This window comes from Peromyscus californicus, unplaced genomic scaffold (assembly GCF_007827085.1).
Source record: "Peromyscus californicus insignis strain IS unplaced genomic scaffold, ASM782708v3 Scaffold_6__1_contigs__length_162567912, whole genome shotgun sequence".
NCBI lineage: Eukaryota > Metazoa > Chordata > Mammalia > Rodentia > Cricetidae > Peromyscus > Peromyscus californicus.
Genome location: NW_026294584.1, coordinates 3,810,326 through 3,836,434, shown reverse-complemented (window position 1 = coordinate 3,836,434; position 26,109 = coordinate 3,810,326). Strand labels below are relative to the sequence as shown.

Genomic DNA, 26,109 nt, shown 5'->3' with positions numbered 1-26,109 from the left:
CCTGCCTGGGTGGAGTGAGGCTTTAAAGGACATTTTAAATCATCGTTTGCTTTCAAGAGTCTTTAAAGGTGTCATTTCCCAGCAGCCTGTTGGAGGCATCACCAACAGTGTAGACAGTGTAACTGACCCAGCTGAGTGGCCCTTACATGAAAAGCTTCACAACCCAAGTCATCTTTGAAAGTATTTTCAGAGCCTAGGGACATGGCTCCGTGGAGCACACATGGGCCCTGGGCTCTACCTCTAGCACCTTAAGAAACAAAATAGAAACATTTTCCAGGGAGCATCAGAGACAGACAGAGAGCAGTGACAAGCCACACAGACTATCAGGGTACCAACAGGGGCTGGCCACAGGCCTCAGTGATCCCTTCACCTCCGCCATCTGTAAGAAGTGGCTCACTTTTGGCACCACCCGGTTCCTACCCAGAAGACTTTCTAAACAGTATCTTCCCCTTTCACACGTGCTTTTTGTATATGCTATATAAACAGCTACTGACACTTCCTTGTTAGTAGGGCAGATCAGTGCCCTGCAGAACTCAGCTAAAATCTCGACATTCAAAGGCCCTCACAGACACCCCTGTGTCTCCGAAAGTCCCTGCATAATGAGCTAGCAGGCTCTCGTGGTGAGTGGAAAGCACCCTGAAGCTTCTGCAGGGCCAGCTCTTTTGTGCCCAGGGAAATACTTTATTCCATGTTCCCACCCACAATGCTTAGATCTAATTAACTATTTTTAAATATTGATAGCAGCAAGAAGCATAGGCTTGGTAAGGAATTTGAACTCCTAGAATAGAGTGACTTTGTGTGTCCTAAAGCATCAGCTGATTCAACAATACCAAAGTGACCTGTGAAATCATATCACTTCTGAAAATATGCCTCATCTTAAAGGTGTGTTTCACTCCATGCCAAGACTTGACTATTACCTAGTGAGGAAATTTTGAAGTTACCCTAACAAGTGAATCTTTACAAAGTTGCTCTGTCCGGATTCACTGCCCTCAGCTTCTTGTTCCTTTTCGAATCACTGGTCCGTGCTTTCAACATCCGCCACACCAGCTGCTTATCTACAATGAGGAGGTAGAACAACCCTGAATCATACTGATGCATTATTCCCTATCTACTTGAGGAGAACATGAACACATAGCTTTGGAACAAGACAAAAACCCAAGACCCTGTCAACATTATTTCATTCTTAACATCATCCAAAAGTAGCTGGTTCAGTTGAATTCTCAAAATAACCAATACAGAGAATCTTTCAAATATATGGGCACACTTTTAGGGGACTCCATATCGATATTATTAGCTACTATGATATTACAGATCTCGCTTTGATTGTCTATTTTTCTAAAACATCCAGTTATATTTGCTGATGATCTCGGCACTAACTAGCTGCTCTCTAAGATGTGGAATTTGTAAAATTAGTTTAGATGTGATGAAATGAAAGGAAAAAGTTAGAGCAACGTGATCCCGTCAGGAAGTAGAAGAACAAACATAAACTAAGCGGACCATAGCTCTTCAGGAACATTGAAGCTGAGTTGTGAGCAATGACGCGTGAGGAGTGAAGAAGACCGAGCATCGAGTCTACATCTTGGATGATAATGCCATCACATGGTTTTCCGGAGTTTCATAACAACTAATGGCAGGGCTCAAAGGTTCCCTGGGTGACTTCTGGGGCATAGACTATAGCTGTACAGACTCATAGCAGACTCATATGGAACAGAAAGAAAATTCAGGCAGTTGCTGGAGGCATCAACATACAGACTTCCTCTGTTTCTTTTTATTTTATTTAATTAACTTTTTTCATTTATTTTACATACCAACCACAGTTTCCCCCTCCCTCCTGTCCTCCTGTTCCCTCCCTTCCCTCCTCTCTACCGCCCCCCCCCCCCAATCCATTCCTCCTCTGTCTCTATTCCGAAACGTGCAGGCCTTCATGGGCTTGAACAAAGCATGGCACATCAAGTTGAGGCAGGACTGAGCTCCTCCCCCTATATCAAGACTGGATGATGTGATGCAGCATGGAGAACAGTTTCCCAAAGCCAGCTAAGCGCCAGGGACAGGTCCTGATCCCACTGCTAGGAGCCTTACAAACAGACTAAGCTACACAACTGTCACTCACATGCAGAGTGCCTAGGTGGGTCCCAGGCAGGCTCCCTAGCTGTTGGTCTAGAGTCAGTGAGCTCCCATGAGCACAGGTCAGCTGTACAGACTTCCTCTTATGCTCACACTTGCTCTCCTACGATGTCACCCAGATTGTATATTGCCCCAAGCAACAAAAATATAGCAGTGGACCAGGGGATCCATTAGCAGCTCAGCACACATGATTTTCACCGAGGCTGGTCATGCAGGCACCCCCTTGCCCAGCACATCCCAAAATTCTAGACTCCTGGAAGGAAAGCAGATGTTGAGTACAATCACGTCATTTGTATCAGCCATTTAAGGGAAGTGAGACATGCTCAGCGTTCAGCACAAGGCTCATATTAGCATAGCAGATGATTTACAGCCATGTTCCCAGCATAGAGCCACCCTCATAAGCCAGCATTTCTGAGCAGAGTGCTCCCTGGCTTGCTGTGTTAACTTTCTTCTGCATCAGGAGCAGACCAAAGACAAGACTACATTTATGGCTGCATAAATGATCTCAATATAACAGTGTCCATGGCCAAAGCAATTCCTCCAGCATCAATAAGAAATAGACTGGTCATGAAACCATTTTTTTTTTAGTTCAAAATAAACTGGAATGCATTTTAATAAAAATGTTCCCAAGAACAGGATGGTGGCAATAAGTACCAACACAAGAAAACACTTGCATTGACTAAGATAGAATCAAGAATATAATCTACTTTGACTAGCAATAGCCTCATCACAGGAAAATGACATTTTTCTTGCCAAGTATTAATTTAAGCCTGCATGTTTCCTTTGTTTGCCTTTCCAGTTCCTAAACTTGGCACGCTCCTTAAGAGATCATTGAGTTATCAGGGTCCAAAGGAGGCATGCTTAACCTCTCAGGGACCCTTGGGGCTTAAGCTGGCCTAGGAAAGAGGTACCTGGGGATGAGGCGACTGGGGAGCTGAGGGTTCAGGTTTTAAGCCGTTCCACCCTGCTCCCTCTGCTAGTGACAGAGCTGCTTTGAAATGGAACCCTTATCTGGACTTGGGGACTTGTCAAAGAAAAGCTGATCTCAGTCAAGAGAAATGCAGACCTGGTGCTCTGAGTTCTTAGGTTGATCTGTGACACAGAGATAAATGCAGGTACAACTGAAAAGGAAAAAAACAGCAAGCACAATCTGTCAGACCATTGATTAACCAAAATCGGTGCGACTCCAAGCAAGCTGAGGAAGGAAATAAACACGCGGCAAATAAACCAGACTGCCAGGTGACACCTCAGCCAAATCAGAGGCAGACACCGACCAGTGCCACGGTGCGGCTGAACACAGGCTGGGGAGCAGCTGCAGAGGGAGTTGGAAATGATAAGGGCTTTGAAGAGTCGCTTTTACAGTCAAGTCCTTGAAAGAGAAACTCAAGAGATAGGCACTTCAAGTGTAGTCCTCCGGATAAGAATTTGTTGATTATAAACTGAGCGGAAACTGTGAATGCCTCATCCCTTCACATGCCTCTCAGCCACTGGCAGGAATACGGACCCTCCCCCCTCCCCACTGAGAACGGAAAGGTGAGCACCCAAAGTGTGTACTCTGCAGCACAGGTAGCTGCTATTCAAATTAAACCTAAAGAGGTTAGAGGAAGGGGAAGTATGCATCCTGGCTGTAAAACTGCCCAGGAATAAATTATACAAATTAGCTCCCTGCTTTGAAGTACAGGTGTCCTTCATTAACAGTCAAGGCCCTGTGTGCACACTGAACACACACTTGATTTGCAAACCAAACCACCCAGCCAGAGCCCAGGTCCACGTAAGTGTCCTTGGATTAAAAAAGAAAAAGAAAAGCCCAGAATATTTCACACCAAAAGTGGAGCGTTTCCCTCAGGTCTGTTTGCTGTTCTGAACGAAGTAAACACGCTTTACAGTCTTGGTGGGCACTCAGCTGTGCTCACTCCCCTGGAGAACAACGGGCCGCTCTTCATGTGGAGAACACGGAAGTACACCCAGACACCAGTGGGAGACCAGGCGGTCTGAGCAGCCCACGCAGGACTGAAAGGATGAAGTAGAATTCCCCCTGTGAGTAGCCCGGGCAGCACCCGAGGTCCACATGAAGGGAGAGACAACCAATTATCTGAATTATACTTCTACCTGCACGTTCAACGTGAATTGTGTCTTCAAAGGTTTTGACTCGATTACAGGCCCTCGACAGATAAAACTGTGTGCCTTCTATAGGTGTAATGAAACCGTTCTAAGGAGAGAAGAGACTCCTCTTGAGTCAGTAGCTGCCCCTGAAGAAATACATGGACTAAATAGTTGTTAAGTTAAAGTTTCCCTCTAACCAATGATTACAGTGACTTAAGACAATCATATCAGAACACCCTGTGGGCAGAATTGGTCTTTCCTTGGATTCTCAATGATACATACTAACAAACATCATAAGCATACCTTCATATTCGTATTTGTAGTCATTTGCCCAGGTTGACTATTACTCCCTAACCAAAGATAAACTCCAGGAAATATGTCTTTACTAAATATTGTATGTGGGATAGATCCTGGAATTAATGTCATGGATTGACAGTTAATTATCAGTCTTCAACTAATCCAAGGTTTACTGAGCACCTACTATGTGCATGGCACTTTGTGGGCACTGAAGGTGAGATTGAGAGCTCAGGAGCCGACAGGCAAACACTGAGGACACATGTAGAGTCTGTTTCTGACAGAACGGCAGCTGAAGAAAAGGCCCTCGAGAATCTGCTCTCAAGAAAAACATTAAAATAGGCTTATTAATTATTCATAGAATTTAATAAGCACTTCTAGAGCATTAGGAATTCTAGAAGAACACTTGGCCCCTTTGGTCTGTTAAGCGTTTCCTTTGTAATAGTCCTGCTAATAACTTGTGCTTTCTCTGAAGGAAGGCCTTACTGAGTCTGGGTGAACCTCCTCCCAGACCTGATCTGAATTCTGAATCAGAGCTGATCTAATACATTTACTATTCATGGCTGTGTGGCTATCAGCCAGGTCAGGAACCACAAAACTGTCACCAGGTGCTGGGGTTCAACATGCTCATCTGCCTCTGATGAAAGGCAAAAGGAAAGTCACTATCACTTCCGCTCCTGCCCCAAGATGGTGCTCAGGGGAGCCATGGGTGGCTCTATTGCCCTTGCACAATTTCCCTGCCTTTTCGACAGGGCAAAGGGTGGTTTGCCTGGGTAATAAATTCTGAAATCTAATTTCATCTTCTGGCATCCATGGCTGAGTGCATCTTCCTCTCCCGTGAGCACCTCCACAAATCACTCAGGAACACCTTGTGCTGAGTAAGAGAAAATGATGAAGCACCTGAAGGGGCATCACTCTGCAGCCTCGAGGCAATCCCTGGGATATACTGACACACGCCAACATCATCTACAAGACCCCACTTGTTAGACTCCACACACTATATAAAACAAAAAAACCTACCAAAACAGTGCCATACCCATCCATTTTGAAAGGTCGTGAGCCAAGGGGTATCTTTCTCAAGGCCCTTTGAGAAGAATCCCCACGGGTATCTTAGAAAAGCTAAGGATTCCTCCTGTCCAGCATCCATCCTGAAGAGCATGCTTGAGGATTCTTGCCTCTACATAAAGCTGAGCCCGACAACAGAAGTCCAAGAGCAAAGGCAGCTTTGGAAACACTTCTAAATACTGGGAGATGCAGACTGGACCTCAGGGAAGTCCCCAGTTCCAGACACTGTTTCTTACATGGCAGGGAAGTTGGAGGCAGGAAATGGAAACCACAGGTGGTACTGGCCTATAATCCCAGCTACGCTGGAGGCTGAGACAGGAGAATCACAAGTTTATGGCCCAGTAGAGCTATAAAGCAAGCACAAGGTCAGCATGAGCAATCCAGGGAGACCCTATCTCAAAATGAAAAGTTAGGGAGACAGTCTAAGGTTATAATGATGTAGGAGAGCACTGGTGTGGTCTGTGTGAGGCCTTGGGTTCAGAGGTTGGAGGATACCTTGTGGATATGAGGATCAAGCTCAGTTGCTGGCTTGGCAAAAAGCGCCTTTCTGGGAGCTATCTCACTAGCCCACACACTCTGTTTTCAAGTGTGTCCAGGCATATTCAGAGGCCTTCATGTCCTGGAGATTGCTGGGTTTCTCTCTTCCTGCTCCAGTGTGAAGGAGAAGCCTGTGTATACCACATGCTCTGGCCCATCCGGATCACTTCCCATTCTTAGATTTAGTTGTTGAAACATAAACATGAAAGGGGACTAAGTTTTCCTCTCACTGTGTTTTCTGTCCCCGGCCTTCTTATCAATCTGAGCATGGTCTCCATTCTGCTTGTGAAGTCTGGTGCAGCGGTTGACAGCCTGAGAGACTGATTCCAGATGAACTTCCAACCCCTAAACTACACAGGGCAAGAAATTGGTTCCACACCTCAAAGCTCTTTTGACCACTGTCTGGTTCTCTGTGGTCCGGAAATAGAGACACTGCAGAAAAGGTTTTGCTCTTCATAAAGGAATTTGCCAACAAAGCCCTGCTTTCCTGTACTCAAAGCAAAGGCAATACCTTATGACACATTCATGATAGATCTAGCCACTGCACAGCCAGCGAACACTGGATCACAAAGCAGCTCTTTCAAGGCACTTGGACTGGTTTCCCCAAGCCAGAAACCTGCCAGAGGCCATTTTTAAACCAGAATACTATGTGAGTCCTAGCCGCTGGGTGTGTGTATGGTATATTGTGTTAAGCGTGTATGTGAGAGGCACACACGTGTGTGACAGAGGTGTGTGTGTGTGTGTGTGTGTGTGTGTGTGTGTGTGTGTGTGTGTACAGTTTTGATCCAGAAGAGAACATCCCGTGTCCTGACCCACCTTAGTCTCTTGAGACAGGTGGATCTACTTTAATCAAAGCTGGCTAGCAAGCCCCAGAAGCATTCCTGCCTCTGCCCCACACAGTGCTGCGGTTACAGGTACCACAGAGCCATGCCTAGCTTTTTACCTAAGAGCGAGGATCCAAGCTCAGGTCTTCAAACAGCAAAGCAAGGGCTGTTACCTGCTGGCATCTCTCTCTAGCCCCTAGACTTAATCTTTTAGTGTTTTTGTTCTTGATTCAAGGTCTCATATACCCCAGGCTGGCCTTGAACTCACTGTGTAGGCAAGGATGACCATCAACTTCTGATCTCTCTGCCTCCACCTCCCAAATGTGGAGTTTACAAGTATGTGCCACCACACTCAGTTTATGTAGTTTTGGGGATCAAACGCAGAGCTTTATGTATGCTAGACAAGTCTACCAACTGAGCTGCACCCCAACCTTAAATTATTTTTTTAGTTGCATTTAAGCACATAGACAATTTAAGAGAAAGGTACAGATGCTGCCCACATACTTCCTGACCCCGCCAGGCACAACCTCCCCCACATCAACATGGCCATCACGGTGGTTCTTTAGGAATGCTGGACCTGCCAAAGCCCGTGGTTTGTATTAGCGCTCACCCTTAGTGCTGCACATCTCAGGGTTGAAACAAATGTGTGAGGGTATCTGCTGTGCTCTGCAGTGCCCACACCCTTCTCATGCAGGGAACTATCCTCTCTGTACTGCTTCTCGTTGCCACCATAAGCCTAGATTTTTGTTAGCCACAAACTCTGCCTTCACCCTGGCTCTGATGTCCTGTCCTGATTAAAACTTCCTAATGTTTTTTTTAAACTGAATTTCTTCAGTTGGTAGTAAAGATAAAAATCATATAATGCCTTACTCTGGGCTTAAATTATATGGTCTAATTGTAAGAAAATTTCTAAACTTTGAGAATCACCTATTTTTTCAATGTGCTGCTTAGACTACAGGAAATGAACAGGACAAAAGCCAGCTCAGCACTGGACAGCTGGTAACTGTTTCGTGGCTCAGGCCTTGCTTAGCCGCTTTTATACATCTTGAAAAATTCCCAGTCTTTTGGGGGACCTCTTTGTAACTCACGGTGACACTGGGCTCATCAGGGCAGTAGGTTTTAGAGCTGAGCCCAGCCTGTTCTGAGGCGTTCCTAGCAGTGTGCAAAGCTCTGCTCAGCCTCTCACTGCAGTTCCCACTCCACCTTCCCAGCCCTGCGCTTCCACCACGATCCTGGCCCTTTTCTCTCTCCTTCTGGACCTGCAGTTTCCTAGCTAGCACATATGTTTTCAAGCCGAGCGAAGGCCATGTTTGAAACCCAGCAAGAGCCTTCTCTGTGTGACACTGAAGCAGCTTGATCATTTCCACATGAAATTACTTGCTTCTTGGCAGGGCTAAATGGCAAACTCAATTAGTAAATCCTGAAATTTAATTTCCACTCTGACACTCATTGTCGAGTTCTGACTTCCTGACCACAGAGAGGTTCTCTCCGCACTTAACCCACTGTGTCAGGCAGGTCTCCTGCTGTACTCTTCCTTGACGGCTCCTCCTTTCATAAGCACAGCATGCTGGACAAAACACCCCCATCGAGTAATCTCAAACCCATGTGGAGTCCTGGTTCATTCTGGACAGGCAAGCCAGATCCCGTGTAGGGAGCAAGCTGAGTGTGTACAGGGAATGTCATCAGGACTCTGGCAAAGAGGAGAAAAGCAGGTCTGAGCCCCATGGATTGAGTGCTTTGGATAACATTAACCTCATAGTGAGCCCATACCCATCTCTCACAACTTATCAAGACAGAGCACAGTAGCAGACATGGTAGGGCCTCTCTGGCCATTTGTATCTTGGGGTCCATTGACCTGAATATTCCAGAATTTCTAGTGCTCATGATTGCATAGCTAGAGAACTACAGCCCATCGCCTACGGTTGGACATACACTGAGAGGTTGTAGGTTGATTCAAGTGATCTTAAAGACTGGCTCGAAAACACAGCCATAGCAGGTGAGCAGCAGGGTGGAATGGGCAAGGTGCTGCTATATTTTTTTCTGCTTTATATTTTTTTCTAGAAAGCAATTATATCCAGCAAGTCAACTGCATTGAATATGTATAAGCAGAGTGTTATAGGTGAGAACTATAAGAATTTATGAGAACATTAGAGAAAATAAAAATGTGAACATGGGAACTCCATGTCTGTATCTTAGGATTTCTTAAAATTTAGAAACGATTACTATGACTGATTCTCAAATGACAGCTTCTATCACTAAGACATCCATTATTATGTGAAAAAACTATAAGACTTCTGGCATTGCCAGTTCAAATTTTATTCATATTTGTGCCTCCCTAAAAGCACCTCAGGATGCCCTCAGTATTTTGAGGGGAAAAAAAAAAGTCTACTTTTGAAATATACATATAGCTCGGTCTTTTACTAATTTCACTTGCTGCATGCCTAATAGGGTTAGCTTTACTTAAAGTTTTATTCTTACTACCTAGATAATTTTTATTCAACTGCTCTAAACATACTAAGCAATTTTGACTAACAGTAATAATGTCTTTGTCACTGGTTCTGTGAATTCTAATGATTGGTCCTAGGCTGTTCCTCCCCTTCCTTTAGGAATGGTACCTTCCAGTCTCTCCATGTGCATGAAAAGTGACAAGCATGGGTCCCCATATTTCTACTTATTGGGCCACCCTAAAGACACGGTTTGTAAAATCTGCATGAATATTATCTTTCTCTAATGATCCTTGGTTTGCATATGTTTTTAACTGATATATAATATATTATTTCATAGTAGCTTGTCTAATTGCTGCTAGAATTCTGGAGAACATTTGTAATTGAGACCTTGTAAGTAATAAGGCTACAGTCAAGGGTTCGTGAGAATCTGAGATGCATCACATTCTAGGGGGACCAGTCTAGTGTGCCCATTATAGGAAGAAATGCATGTGGGGATATCAAAAGAGCCTGTGTTAGCTGAGTTCTGCTCCACAGACGCTTGGGCCTCCTGGGTATTATTTAGTTCTTCTTAAACCAAACACACAAATGCAACCCTTTCTACATTAGAAAGAGCCGCTGTTAGCAGACCCTCTGACCCTAAGGACTCTAGCTAGGTTCCACCAGGCATCATGGGTATTTCCCAGCCTGATTTGTGGCAGTTTGGACTATCCAGATCTTGAGATCTTCCTTCCTCCATACTCTGTGATGTGCCATGTTTAATGGGAAATATTTTTCTTAAAAAACCTACTTGTGATTATTTATGAAACAGTCATGAGATTACATTCAGACAGTATTCCAGTTTCTAAATGATTTTTCTCAGGTCTAACATTTTGTGAAAATTCTTAAGGAAAGAAAAAGTATGCTCCACAGAAATAAACAAGATGTAGGTGGCAGCTTTGTAACTACGGCCCAGGCACCAAATACTTGCCTAGAGCAGTCTGCATTCCCGCTGGAAGTCCTGCAGGGCTGTGGCTACTGCCTCGCTTTAATTGGACTGGGACTTTAAAGTGTCAGTTGGACTTGTTAGCAGCAACTAAAGCTCACACTCACTCTCCACATTGGCCATGTAAGTATGACCCACGCTGAATTACGTGTCAATGCTGGTTTGACCCAGTTCACGCAGCTGCAGGCATGGCTAAGCATCTCACCACTGTATTCTTTTAAGCTAGTTCTCTGACTGTTTTCTGAAACATACTTCCCAGTTCTTAATGATCTTGCTAATTATCATCCGGGAATAATTTAGATTTAACACAGAAGATGATATTATTCACAAATTGTGGTTTATACTGATAGAAATATCTGCATGTATACTCTATCACAGTCATTCCTTGAGGATGTCTACCAAAAAAAAAAAAAAAGGTTTTAAATGTGTCACCACCTCTGTGAAGTGTCTGCTTTACATGGATTACTGACTGACTAGGGGAATCACAATTAGGGCATAAAGCAGGAAAATGCAGTGTACTAGGGCCATGAAGTTATCAATGGGACACCTAGCCCGATGACCAGAGGGTAAGTCTCTGTTATGACAAAAGAAAGCCATTTTTCCATACAAGTTATTCAATATAACCCGTGGGAATGAGGGGCCTACGCCAACTCTCTCAAGACACTCAGAGAAAGGGGGCTGGGGAGACACGGCGACTGAATGTTTGCACTGGATGCAAGCCGTGATTGGGGAGGGGACCTCTCTGTGGTCTCAGTTTGACTCCACACCTCTGTGAAGTACCTCCTGTGTCCAGGCATCCCACTTGTTACCATGAATATGGAGGTAACTAAGAGAATGTGTGTCACAACCTGGTGGGGGAGAATGAGGGGAGATCGGGAGTGAAGCAAATGTATTCTTAGCAGAGGATGATAAGAACTCCAAGTGGGCAGCCTGCTAAAGCTGCCTAGAAGAGTTCCAGAACATTCCACCTGAGATGGGACGTCTTCCTTGAGCCTTTAGCGATAAGTGCAGTTCCACCTGAGTAGAAAAGATGTCAGGCTGTATTAAAGGGAGAAGCAGCAGCTAATACAACATCAGGGAAATGTATTCATGGGCTGAAGTGGTGGAGACAATGAAGGAGCAGCTCTAATTAAAAGGCCTTCCAGGGCTGGGCATAGTGCTGATGGAAGCGTGTGCGTGTTCTTAACAAGGCCTCAGTTCAATTGCCAGTTCAAATTAAAATGTATACAAAGGATTTCACAGCTTATATGGAAGGATAAAGACACCTCAGCATGTCGGGTGGTGGTGGTGCACACCTTTAGATCCAGCACTAGGAAGGCAGAGGCAGGCGGATCTCTGTGAGTTCAAGGCCAGCCTGGTCTACAGAGTGAGTTCCAGGACAGGCTCCAAAGTTACACAGAGAAACTGTCTCAAAAAAACAAAATGAAACAAAAAAGATACCTCAGCACTATTTAAGATGGATTTTATTTTGGAAATGGAAGCAGTTAAAATGCTGTAGCAAAAGCTGAGGCAAAAGCAAATAATGTGAGGTCCAGAATCAGGGATCTAGTGGTATGGAAACAGCATGTTGAGACTGGACTTGGTAGATGGTTTAATACTTCACTGATTGAAAACAGGAAAAGCAGATGAGCAGCAGATGTGACAAGAGGCCTGGAGGGCACTAACAGGTCTGTTTAGGACTGTATGTCGGGTGTGTCTAAAGACACGTGCAGCAGGCAATCCTGAAACAGGGTCCTGAGTACAGCCCTCGGGAAGGGGGGCCTGGAAGTACGGGAGTCTTGGAAGAACAGAGAGGCTCAGGACTGGGGCTGGGCTCCCCCAGAGAGGTGCATTATGGACAGAGAGTCTACACAGCACAGCCATGGCAAATAGAAGCTGGTAGTGATTGGGGGTTGGGAGTGGTACTGAGCCAGGCCAGTTCAGTCCACCCCACAGTCGGCACATTGCATAGGCAAGTGCTTCAAAACCAGGTTAATTTCCAAGCCAGCCAAGCATGGAGGGAGGCAGCCAAGTCTCATGTGTGCCTCCCCAAGGATAAGGTTTGGGGGTATTGATAGGATAAGAAAGCAAGGTGATGTAAGGCATAGAGAAAGGTGATTGGAGGTGATGTGGACTATACATGCATACTTAATCTTCATGACTCTTCACATGATACACATTTAGAAAATGGTGGCCTTAGCATGGTCTAAGGGTTTTCAGACGTCTAATGCCAAGTGGTCACCACAGGACATTTGCCCTAGACCCAAGTGCAGAGTTGGTGGGTTTGACCAAACTGACCTCAAATGCTGAAAACTAATACAGGTGATAGCTAATGGCTGCTCCTCCGTGAATCATTTCTCCAAGTCTACCGAGCAGAAGTGATCTGTGTCTGGGGCTCCAGGTAACCTCTCCCCTCTTCTCTCCTGTTCCTCAACTCAGTCGTCACTCTTCCACGTTAGGGGATTCAGATCGCTTGAGGACAGGACTTTGTGCGGTTGCTGTTGCTTGTAGCCTTGGTTCTTAGTGCAGAGCTTTGAAGGCTGAGATTAACCATAGAGTGGACTACAAATACTCGGAATAGGGCAATGCAAGTGAGAATCACAGGGAGTTTGAGACTTGAGGAGGAAACAAGAGCAGACTAGTCATACAGGGTTCTTCAGAGGTCAGTCTTAAGGGGCCTTAGGAAACCATTGGTTCTGGAATGAGCACAAGGAGGGTACAGAGGTCTACAATATATGTGAACATAGAATGCTACACAGGAAAGAGTGGAGCTGAGAATGAGTGAGAATATGCACCATGTCACTCCTCCAGAAAAGCCCAGGGAGGCGAGAGGGCTGGGAATGCTCGCAAGGAGCCATCACTAGAAACATGGAGCATCATGTTGATACGGCCAAGGAAGAGATGTATGGTGGTGGGAAATGTTTGGGGAAATTTTAATACTAGATACTCATTATAATGTCTTGGGATTTTATATTGAAACAGTCATGCAGGCTCCTCCCCCAGGCCGTTTAAGCCAGCTTTGGGGGAAAAAGGTTGCACACAGAGCACGAGTCCGTTGTCTCAGGCATTTTGTTGCAATGACAGACTGACAGACTATGAGCACAGAAAATTTGTACTGAAAATGAGGTCACTGCTGTGTCTATGGACTATGGACCATAGCTGACCACATGGATAGTCTTTCAAACTAGTTTATAGAAGGAATTTGGAAAATCTTGAAGATTTAGTCTCCAAAGGCCTACAACTCTGTAAGCAGAGCTCCCTATGTGATTCTAGAAGGTCCCAGAAGACAAGAATGCTGGTAAAAGTATGGACAATGAAGCTCATATGTGTGCATAAGGACTCAGATGGAAATAGAAACGTTCTTGCACTAGAAGCCGTCTGGTTTACACATGAGTGTTATGCCCAGATTGGGACCCCAAAGACATTACCACCACAGACCTTAGGTACAGAATGCAATAGCATGGTTTATTTCTGTTTGTTTACAAGCCGTGGGCAGGGAAGCTCGATCCAAAGCACTCACTCGTAGTCGTGAGGCCAGGAGGAACTTGCTTTTTCTTTGTGTGGCTAGCTTTTTAAAGGCAAAATCCACAAGCCCTTCAGGGAGGTTGGGGGAGTTTTGCACGGGTGCATCTCGGATTGGTTTATTTTTATCTCTGTTCTCTTTTAATTGGGTGAGGGTATGTAACCTTTGAATTTACTGGTTGATGGTTACAATTTATTACTTTGGGGGCAGTCCAGCGCAAGTCCCAGGCTTTGTCCTTGAGCCACCATGGGGGCCGGCCAAGCACGTACTGCACATAACTCTAAGTTGGTGAGGGGCCCCAGACATTAAACATCTGGCTGAACTTTGAGCAGTCTTTTGTTCATGGCCCTCTCAGAAACTGCTTGCTTAAGTCTCAGGAAACTGAAATTGAAGCCTGAACTCTGAGAGAAGACTGAGCAGCCTGTTATGGCATCTGCTTGGTCCTTTCAATGAGGAGCATCAAGGCCTAGGCCACTGTTGGCGGCAACATGGGCTGAAACTTTAGTCTGTGCCACTGGGGTGCAGGTGCCAAGGCTGATGCCACACTGGGGTGCTCCTAAGTCTCACCTACAAGAGCATGCTCAGTGGTGCAGGAAGAGTGAGCATCCTCCACCTGTACCCCAGGACTGGGAATAATGCAGGCCCAACATATGCCAGGCTCTTCCTGATGCTGGGCCTGCACTAGGGGCTCCATCTGCAGTCCAGCTCTGCTCAGGGTCTCATTCTATACCAGATACTGGATCTCAGCACAGTAGGCCTGGCACTGAGCGCAAGACAAAAGCCTCCTTGCCTTGCCCCCTAGTGAGAAGTGGCTGTACAGCAAAGCTGTCATCTCCTCCCTAACTGTGTGCTGTTGGCCCAGTCCGTGGCGGGAGGTTTCACCACTGCTGGCCTGGTAGTGGGTTTGAAGAGCAAGGCCTAAACTTAGTTCTCCCTCCCTGTCCAGTGCGCTCTCTCTCTCTCTCTCTCTCTCTCTCTCTCTCTCTCTCTCTCTCTGTGTGTGTGTGTGTGTGTGTGTGTGTGTGTGTGTGTGTGTGTGTGTACTACTTGGAGTTACAGGAGCTTCAGATGACATAGTCAGACATAGTCAAAACTCTTTCTTCCCTGGCCTGTTCAATGCATCTTTTCATTTTGTTACTCTAGAAGCAGGTACAGTGGCCTCTCACCTGACCTTGGCTCTTGTGGAGTAGTTTGGTGTTTAAATAACTGTTCTGGTTGGCATTTCTATGGAGAGACATCCACAGTCTTACTGCAGGCAAAATACCCTGCCTCCTACATTGGTTTGGAACATTGTTTCCTGTTGAAGTGAACATAATACCTTCAAAAACAATGAACTGGGGTTCTTGGTCATTTATTATAAAAATGCACCTGAGAAGAGAAAACAAATAGCAGGAACCCTTAATGTCTGCCTTCCTTTTCAAACTGTTTCCTCTTTTCTTTCACATAAAATGCCAGAGGGGAGAAACTATGTTCTGGTATATCCAAAGTCCTGAGGCAACTCAAAGTTCTAAATACAGATGTCTTGATTGTGCTTTGGTTGTTAAAAGATGCGAAGAAGAAGGGTCAACAAGCATAAGGAAAGATGGTCCATCACCAGATAATGACCAAACCACACTGAGAAACCACTTCCCTTGATGACCACACTCAGAGAAACAACACAAAGTAACATGTGACTCTTAACAGCAGCTGTGAGTTGGTATGCCATGGAAACAGCATGGTGGGTCCTCAAAAGATTAAAAATGGAATCATCACAGGATCTAACAATTACACTTGTGGGGTTTATCAAAAAGACTTCAAACGAATCTTAAAGGGGTAATGGCACAGCAGTGTTTGTGACAGTACTATTCAGAACAGCTGAGATACTGAAGCACCCTAGATTAGAAGAATGCATTAAGGCAGTGTGGTACCTTGTGCCCTAGAATTTCTTCAGCCTTGCTGTGGTTTTGTCTTAGTTAGGGTTTTTATTGCTGTGAAGAGACACCATGACCACAGCAACTCTTATAAGGAAAACATTTAATTGGGGTGGTTTGCTTACAGTTTCACAGGTTCAGTTCATTAACATCATGGTGGATAGCATGGTAGCATGCTGGCAGATGTGGTGCTGGAGGAGCTGAGAGTGCTATATCTTGTAGGCAATAGGAAGTTGACTGTCTGTCACACTGAATCTTGAGCAAAAGAGACCTCAAAGCCCGCCCCCACAGTGATGTCATCCAACAATACCACACCTCCTAATAGCGCCACGCCCTTTGGTGGCCTCTTTCTTTCAAACCACTACAGGTTTGGATGTGAAATGTCCCCCACATAGGTTCATGTGTTTGAACACTGGTCCCCAGCCGATGGTGCTGTTTGGGAAGGCTGTGGAACACTTAGGAGGTAGGGCCTTGCTGGAAGAAGTTAATCACTGGAGGTGGTCCTTACGGGCTTATGGGCCAGACCCGTTTCCTGTTTGTCCTCTGCTTTTGTGAGTTGTTGTCATGCTCCCACCACCCACCTGCTTGTCATGTCACAACTACAAGAGTGACTGATGCACAACAGAATCTTGGCATAGACGGCAACATGGTTGAAGCTAACTTGTTAGACAAAATGAGCTGTCTACAAAAAAAGATGACATTCCCGCCACACCTGAAGTATCCAGACTCTGAGAAGATGCAACATGGGGGTGGATTAGCTTCAGTTTTACAAGAGGACCAGGCATCTGCTGCATTTCACATGACTGCATGTAATGCTGACAGTGGGTTAGATGAAAACTTGTGAACTGTTACTGCAATGTTTTTAAAGACAATGCATGAGACACTAATGAGAACGAGTGCCTCTGAGCATTTAGCAGAGGTTAGCACAGGGGAGTCTATCAAATGTGCTGGTACTAGGCAGCCCCAAGGCCTTTAGATGAGAGGCAACAGGTTCTCAAAGGAGCCATCAGTAGGAGCCCGGCAGATCACTAGTGATGGCATCATCACGTCCCAACTAGTTCATAGTTCCTGTTTTGCTTCTGTTGCCATTTTGGCTGTTGCCTTTGACCGATTTTGGAATGAGGGACTCCATGGGCCAGTAACAAGTGGGACTGCCGGGCTGAATCTGTTGGTTCCGGTGGCTTGCTTATCTAGGCTCCGTCTGACCTGACCTGCTCTCACAGGAGTGTGTTCCAGGCAGTACCTGTGTTCGGAGGAACTGTGAGCTTGCAAAGCCCACTAATGCTAGAACAGGTGCTGCATTCACGCTCGTTGGGAGCCTCGGCGGCGGCTCTACAGGGGTTGGCAGTATAAATATAAGCACATTATTGTGAAATGTAAATGGAATCAAAGCATTTCTAATGCCTTGCTGGGGCTGTGACACAGGGAAATTTGTACTGTTTCTCATTCTTCAGCTGTGGGATCAGTAACAAGCACAGCTGTACCTAGCTTGTCACCCAGTTGTACACCACTGTGTTGTATACATGAATGGATAACCAGAAAGGAAATATCATGGTCAGGGCCTGCCTTCCAGACAGTTATAATCTAGTAAAAGACAAGACAGTATGCTCTCATGCAGATGAAGAACCTTAAAAGTATGTCATCAAAGTGTAATACAAACATGGAACCCCAAAGAAGAATACCCACTGAGTTAGCTGCCCAGGGTGGGGGAGCTTTTAAAGCAAGAATTCTTACCTGTCACATCTTCAGTACTCTAGTATAAAAACTAAACTGCATAAACTGCAGCACGCTTCGCTCAAATTTATATTAAATTTGTTCCATTTTTTAATATTATGTGTAAAGAAGGAACATTATTAAGAACTATGATATCTAACTGAGATATGACAGTTGTTTTTTTCCACTTAGGAAGAAAAGGCATATGTTAATTCTGTTTATAACAAGGTGATATGGATCCAGCTGGTGCTCAGGTAGATGCCACAGGAGCATGTTTGAAAAAACATTCAAAACATAGCAACTAAGCCTCGAATGGAAAATTCAGTGTGGGCTGCAGAACAGAAATCCTTAGATCCCCCAGACGTTCCTGTATTAAAAGATGACATGGCGGCTTTGTGGTATGGTTAAGGGGAAGGTTTTACTGTAGAGAGAGAGAGAGAACAGCCAGAGGCATCTGAAAGAGTTCAGAGCAGACAGAGAAAGTAGTAAACTGAACGTGGCCAGCGGACTGGACCCGGCCAGGAGAGAAGCAGGAGTGAGGTGGTGGGGGGAGACAGAGAGGGGGGGGGGAGAGCATATCAAAACCAGCAGGGTTATAAGGTGAATGAGTGGGGGTGCTGTGAGCTGGAGGCGGGTTAGGACGGGGGAGGAGGTAAGAAGGGCTAGGGTGCTTGCATAGACTTTGACACTGAGGGAACCTAGAGGCCAGCGTGTGCTTTGATATGCTAATAGACGCCACAGGTAGCCATATGCTCCTTCTGCCAGAGGTAAGGAAAATTACTCCTCATCTAGCTTTTTTGTAACCTTTCATCTTTATTTGAGCTTTCCTTGGTCTACCCAAACCAGAAAATCATCACATCTACTTGGTGAAAAGTTTCTGTACCCCGATATTAAGCCTCCCCACCAATGCAGTAAACCAGGTCAGGCCAAATTAGTAAATCTAGGTTTAATCTGAGCAAAACATTCCCAGGTGGTCCCAGGAGAGAGGAGAAGGCAGGAAGTCTGTGGGCTGGTTGGAGGGCAGTCTCAGGGGCGGGATTTGGAGAGGGAGAAGTGAGACCAGAGTGTGGAATGGGGCCCTGAGCTAGAGGTCCCCAACATCCCAACTTTTGGGGTATATATGGATGCCAGCAAGAGACAACATGGGGAGTGGGAGTAGGGAGTCAATGGGGTCACACTCAGCAGGAGGTGTGGGTGAAGGAGCATTCAGTTAGCTACCATCCTGGAGACCTCAGGGATCTGTTTCTTGGGAAGCAGAGAAGGCAGGTTGCTAGGAGAAAAAACAACAACAGATTATTAACACCTGCACTATGAACCGGGTTAGCCATGGGAAAAAGAATGAAATGGAGATGTGTCCTGGTTGTGCAGAAGAGGCAAGGGTAAATGGGCCAGGTGAGAGAGCAGATGTGCCCTTGAGTCTTGAGGTGGTACCAGCACTGGTGTTCCAGGAGTTTTAGGGGGATGGCACACCAAATAGGGCGATGATGTCTTCACAGAGATGCAGACATAGAGCAAGACGGGGAGGGAACAGGAATGCAATGCTCTCAAGCCTAGAAGAGGGAGCTAATTTGGATAAATTCCCTAGCAATAATGGATCAGACTTAACCCACAAGCAAACCATTCACAAGCCTTTGCTGGGACCCAAAAATATAAAGCGAGATGCTTCCATTGAGCTAGGCTTTTGGGTCATGTAGAGGAAGATCCAAGGCCTGGATTCCCAGGCATCCAGGGAGGATCGGATTGAGTGGGAACAGGTCGGGGTGCTCCAGGAGAGGCCATATCTTGGCAAGAGCACCCCCAAATCAAGGGCGGGTCCTGGACCCCTAAAGGCAGTGACTTGGAAGATGCAACTCATCAGGCTAAGAGCTGATCTAGACTGGAGGCCAGCATGTGTAGGTAGTAGAGTAATTTTTCCATGTGGCCAGGGGCGGGTTGGGCAAATGTGGGGGGAGCTCGGCTTCACCTAGGCCAACAGACCAGATGAAAAGTTTCCGTACCCCAATATTAATCCTTTCCACCAATGCAGTAAATCAGATCAGGCCAAATTAATAAATTCAGGTTTAATCTGAATTTCTTCCAGGGGGTCCCAGGAAGGAGGAGAAGCCACGAGGGGAACTACAAAAGGAAGTCTTGGGCTGGACCTTAAATACCCTGAGGGGAGCCCCTGTTTGGCGGGCTTTCGGGGGGGGGGGTGTTGGAGAGGGAGGAGTAGATTACTTTTGGAAAAAATAAAAAGTACTCTTTTTTGATAACCTTTACTTATTTTAGCAACATACTACATATTAATTATAGACTATTTCAAGACTAAAAATAATCAAAAGAAGGAAGCGGATTTTCTTTTAAAAATATAGCCATTTTGGTTTCTTCTCTGACAATGTTTATATTACTATACTATTCCATGATGTTAAATACACTTCTATAGATTTTTTTTTCTTTTTCTTTTTCTTTTTTCTAGACAGGGTTTCTCTGTGTAGCTCTGGCTGTCCTAGAACTCACTTGGTAGAACATGCTGGCCTTGAACTCAAAGAGATCCACCTGCCTTTGCAGGGATTAAAGGCTTATGCCACCGCTTCTTGGCTATAGATTATTTTTAATGATTGTTTAGTATTTGGTTTTATGCATGTATCATTTAGCAAATCTATTAAACTAATTTTTTGTTTACTCATTTTTCCACTATACATAAACTTCACAAAATAATCCATTATAGTTACAGCCTGTTGTCATGTGGTGTCAATCTTAGGTGATGGAGGGAGGCACAGCCTAATGTCATGTGGTGCCACCCTTAGGTGATGGAGGGAGTCACAGCCTGTTGTCATGTGATGCCACCCTTAGGTGATGGAGGGAGGCACAGCCTGTTGTCATGTGATGCCACCCTTAGGTGATGGAGAAATTTTTTATTAAAGTATCTTTTCCATTAGCCAAACATTTGTGAACTCTGGCAGATGTCATACGTTGTAATGCACAGTGCCAAACGCTGAGAGTAAGCACATGTCTGTAGCATGGTAGGCTGCCCAAGCCCACGGAGCCCCTCAGCTGGGCCTCACTGTTCTGGGCTCAGATGCCTCACATTTAACCCAGGGAAATGGATGTGCCTCAGTGTCTGAGCCTCACTGACATCATAGGACTTCTTTCAGAATTGAAGAAGAGAATGGGGACCAATAACGGCTTGTTATTATATGCATATGTACAGTTCAGTTTATTTTATGACTCCTTCCACTTCTTTCTGTTTGTTTTTAAGCTGCACTAATGCTATTTCTCAAAGAAACAGCAGGCTGTATAATCCCATAACACACTTCTTTGACAGTTTTAAAACTCATAGGCCTTCCGGTAACTCAGAACCCGGCTACATCTGTGTGTTTTATTTATTTGGGGGAAGCACAATTAGTCACAAGGAAACCCAAGCTACTTCTGACATTGCATGACTCTCTTCCGAAATCCTATGGGTCATAGGAGTGTTTTAGACACTTCTCTGAGAACAAGGGCCGGAGGGTTTCATTTGCCAATGGCAGAATGAACCAATAGCACACAGACCGTGACTCATCCATAAGACCAAAGAGAGCTGATGTTCAGGAAGGAGCCCCCCATCGCCAGAAGATGGCTTCAGAGGCCTCACTGGGCAAAGCAGACTCCTGTGGTTCTGGCCGTTTCCATGTAAAAGAGCTTTCATTCTGGGGAAGCCAGAGTGGGTGACTTTAAGAAAGTGAGTGAAGCCATGCCGATGAATTAGCTCTCTTCCTATTAATAACCAGACAAAGCAGGACTCCAGGAACCCTTTAAATTCATGAAAGACACCACCAGCCCTGGGGAGGTTGGGTATGTATAGTTGAAAAATGGAAGCCACAAAAGGAATTTCTGACTCCCTCTCCTAAAAAGCTGGGGAAGAACAAACATTCCAAGTCTTTGCCTCTGTCTAATCATGCCATGATACTGCCCACCAAGCAGCAGCTGCCTCTGGGAGATCCTTTGTGTTTAGTTAAAGTTTGAAACAGACATGTTTGGAAAGTGCCAGGCCTGGTCTTCAGGACCACCTTAGCCAAGCTGAGAGGATTCCATCATATTCAACCTTCTCTTTTGGGGGCCATTTCTTTCTTCTTCCTTTTTTAACATTGACTCAATTTGAAGATTCCTTCATGTGGAAAATAAAGACTACCTAAATGAATCAGAATACTAGTTTAAAAACATTGGTCTAAAACAAGGCAACTTGAATAGGGCATCCTTAAGGCTCAGATAAGTTTATAGCTAAGGGTAAAAACTATTCAAGGGCAAAATCAAGTATGAAAATGTGTTACACAAATACAGTTGTGACACTTAATAAATATGCAATTGCTAGCAGTGTGGGTTGGGAAAATGTCTTTAGATAGGAAAAATAGAAAATTTGGACATTTTCTACCTGGTGGATTTTCTCTGTTGTGAAAGATTTATTGACCTTTTGCATAAGTATCATACAGCTCTCATGATCAGCCCCAAAGTAGAAAATGGTATTTGAAAAGAGAAATAGTGGCATATTTCATGGGCCAAAGGACCATATGATCTTAGTGTGAACATCTCATTGCCAAGAGCACAAGGGTGTGGAAAATTACAGATATAAATTCTGAAGCGCACCGGTGTTCAGTGAGATCCTGGGTACTTCGAGGTCTCATTTTCCCCTTCTGAACTAAATAAGAAAACATTGAGACATCCTTGTAATGCTTGGGAAGAAGCATTGCAATGATAGTTCTGCTCTTCCAGGTGTATTCTTAGAGGATGTCATCTAGTACAGTAAGACAAACAGCATCCTTAGAACTGGTGAGTTTTTATCAAGCTCAATAGATGTCCCCACCCACACCCACAGATAGGGGTGGGGAAATGGTGTTAAATACCGTCAGTGCTGTCCTACAACCACAGAAACACCATGGAATTGGGATTCTCTCTGCAGCCATTTGTTACAGGAAAGAGCAGGTTACAGATGTGAGCACGAAGCCCTCAGCAGAGACTTAGAGTGGAAGAGCCTAGCAGAGAGGGATCCAGGCAGGAATAGCCAGAGTTAGCCCAGGGAGGAGTGCTGAGGTGGAAACCAGAGCAGAGAGCTTCAGACCACAGGCCTAGGCCCTTCCTGCTCCCAGCCAGAATGGATTTAATCTGCTCTCCCCATCTCCGCACTGATCTCTCATTTGCAGTGGTCTCTCCCAGGAGAAGCCTGTGTTGATCAAGCTAGGAGTTCAGAGGTGATTGTGAGGTGACTTCTCGTCCTTTATCTCACAGGTCTTTCTTTCTGTATGTGTCATGCATGGCCTGTCCTTCAAATACAGGTGGCATATCACAGGTCTGGAAGCAAAATCTTGAAGCTGCTGTTTGTTCTTCCATTTGGTTTCAGTTCCCCAGAGTTTCCTGTATTTATTGAAAATTCCCCTGGAATGATTTAAGGCCAAGAACAGACATTTATTTTCAGGCTCATCCTTAAATGGATGGAGACTGAGACGCACCACTCCTCTGCACCAAACTCAGGAAAGTCCAGTGCACATGGCTGTAAGAGCTCAAACAAGGTGTCAGTACGGGGAACTAGAAGACACCAAAATCGTGTCTTTTCAGAGTAGTGAGAAATGGTAGCAGTCCTCCTAGGGAGGGTTAGAAAGGCTAGCAAAAACAAGATCTTCCCAACACGTAAAAAGGAAAAACCAGAGAGCCCACCCTTGACTTCTCAGGTCTAGTAGAGGAAGCAGAGGAATCAAGGCACAAACAGTAGGCAAGGTCATCATTAGAAAATTCAAGGAAGTTCAGGAGCCTTAGACAGGCTGCTACGCCATTGCTGGTGCAATTCCACGAGAGGCGATCCTGTTCATTTCCTCCCTCAGGCAGTTCCCTGCCTCAGCTTCCCAAGACAGCAGAGCTAGACACATGTATTCAAGGAAGGAGATCCTGTGTCCCATTTTAATGGCCTTTCTTAGCTGTTCGTGGGATAATCCAATGATCCTAACTGACTGTTCCTTTGTTAAGATAAGACACACAGAACACATAGCCATGAAGGACAGTCTGCAACTCTGTGTAAGAAATGGTCATTCTCTGACTAGTCACTATCAGACTTCCCTCTGGTCATGTGACTTAGTCTATATACGACATAGATCTATAAGCAACCACCTAAGCACTTAGCTAGTGATACTGGGTGATTAAGCTATGTCATATTGCTGATAAATATATTTAATGTAATAAGTCAACATGCAGTATAAGACTTTTAAATTATTCAGTCCATATATATTTTCATTAAGGATGAACATTCTAATATCAAATTTATGATATCACCCAAGACTTAATGTGGCTTAATTCTATTAATAAAAACTAATTTAGAAGTCATTATCCTTTTTAATTACAGATTTTGATTTAGATCATTCGTGCTCTCCAAATCAGAAAATGGCCATCACCATTATTCCATTGGTCCAAAGCTAATGTTTTTCTTTCTTATTAGCACTTTCATAAATTACCTGGTGGGGAAGGCTGATTAAAAATAACCTCCGCAGAACTCCCAGTGTGGCCCCATGATTTGGCCATAGTTAATCCTGTAAGAAATCAGTGCATATATTTAGCCCCAAATGAAGCTGTTGGCTAATTCTGTCTCCTGTCTACAGTGTTTAGCCTGGATGGTGTATATTGAAGACAACTTAAGCTAGGCAGCCGAGCAACCTCCTCTGCACTGTCCCAGGAGACCTCTGCTTGTTTCTTGGGTCTGACACTGGGCACATGACTATCTCTGGTTCTTTCTGGAACTGCCCTGCTTTGACACTACGTTCCTAGCTGCTCCATTGCTCAACTGTATGTTCATTTTTCAGTTTCTCTAGCTACCAGTCTGCCAGGTCTGGGGCACCAGACACCATCTGGTTCTTGACCTTGGCATTGATGTGAAGGATGCAAAGCTGCCAAGTGTCCAACAGTGCGAGCATCATGAGGCTTATGTATTAGAATGCAGTATAGGACAGAGGACATGAGGCATCATACCTCTCACCCAACTTGTTGTCCACATGGAATAGGGCTTCAGAGTCCCCTAAGTGACCCCACGGAAGGCAACTGCAGTTCACCAACAAATGAACAAAACACTCTCAGACCTTGCTAATAAGCATGTTGTCATAGTCACTAAACACCTTCAATTACAAGAAAAACCAGCTTATTTCACAGTGAAGCCAAAATATAGACAAACTGTACTTCACCCACCTCTGGCTCCAGTTACAGAAGCTGTTGAGCCCAATGGAAAAGAATTTAAAAAAAAAAAAAAAACTGCAGTAGCCAGAGGTGAGCTGACTCTGCAGCTGCCCAGGGAGCCCTGGAGGATTTTCCCTCATGCTGCCTGACATGTTAAGAATGGCAGGAAGTGAGTTTTAGACAAGGGTGGACATCAGTACCACAGCTCTTTGCTTTTCAAGAGCCCTCAGTACAGTCTGTATCTTGAGAGAGCTGGTCAAAGAAATGACCAAGCAGGAAGGTCAAGGGACCTTAAGGAGTTGACTCAGTTTTTATTCATCTAACGCATATCAATTTAAAGGCTGAGGCACTTTGATTTGCTCCCTCGCTTTGTCAAAGGAGCTGCACAGTTGTACATGAAGTTAAAGTCCAGCTCTGATTAGCTGAATCTTCAAGTCTCAAATGGAGGCAAAGAGGGCCGATCCCACATGTGTGCACAGACACGAACTTGTTGACTGGAACGCAACAAGCTCAGAACAGCGTCATTATTCAGATACATTAACACAAAAATGTATTTCTAAGTAATTTTCCTATATCTTTACATCACTCAGTGTGCAAGTCTATTAAAGTATTCAACAAAATGCACCATATCTATTTCTTTAGTTGTCCTTTTCTTGCCCTAGAATGTCAACTCTACAAGGTCAAAAAGAGAGGGTTCTAATCCTGTTATGTTCCTAGTGGCTAGCACATCACTCTGCCTTGAGGATGGGAATAATTTACTCACCGTCTGAAGAAAGGGTAAATAAATGAATTGAAGAAGAAATAAGGGCTTTTGCTCTCTTATATACCTTGGCCTCTTCAATTTTGATTCTTCCTTCCACATGAAATGCCTGAGTCTTTTTCATTCACATTTGGCCTTAATTCCCACTTGTATCAAAAGATGACACTAAAGTCCTTTGTATGGTCACCATGGACATTGCCGTGATTCGGTGATTATTTCAGTGGGAATTCCTATCTGCCACCTGCTTCGCATGCACAGAGAGAGAGAGAGAGAGAGAGAGAGAGAGAGAGAGAGAGAGAGAGAGAGAGAGAGAGAGAGAATGTACAAATTTTAATGTAAATTTTTTAAACATTAAACATGGCTCATCTTGTCCAACAGAAGAGGAGTCTGGAGTGTCTAAGATATGTTAACACCATTGGGGACAGTCCCTAAATCTCTGTTATCCTGCACATGGAATGGCAGTGATAATTAATAATCAATATGTCTTCTTCATGACTATGCAAGAGGGAGGAAGAAAAGGTCTCTGCCTTAGCCCTGCACACACAAGTGCATACAAACACACACACGCACACACACACACACACACTACTAAAATGTTTCCACTTAGAAATAACTGATGGCACACCTATAAAAAGAAGTTTGGGCTCTGAAAGGGGAACATTAATAGAATTGTAAAGTTAG

General features: G+C 44.8%; 1 protein-coding gene across 11 annotated transcripts in view; it reads left to right on the top strand.

Annotated features, from left to right (window-relative positions):
* The window catches only part of Magi2 (membrane associated guanylate kinase, WW and PDZ domain containing 2), a 1,438,220-nt gene that overhangs the window by 1,389,368 nt on the left and 22,743 nt on the right, over window positions 1-26,109 (top strand). For 3 of the 11 annotated variants that reach the window (XM_052720129.1, XM_052720133.1, XM_052720132.1), the window contains one exon: window positions 9,554-9,642. The exons of 7 other annotated variants lie outside the window; for them this stretch is intronic. In XM_052720129.1, coding sequence (XP_052576089.1) covers window positions 9,554-9,642 — 89 coding nt within the window. Of the gene's footprint in view, window positions 1-9,531; window positions 9,643-26,109 lie in introns of all 11 variants that reach the window. One more of the 11 variants, XM_052720131.1, reaches the window with a different exon arrangement.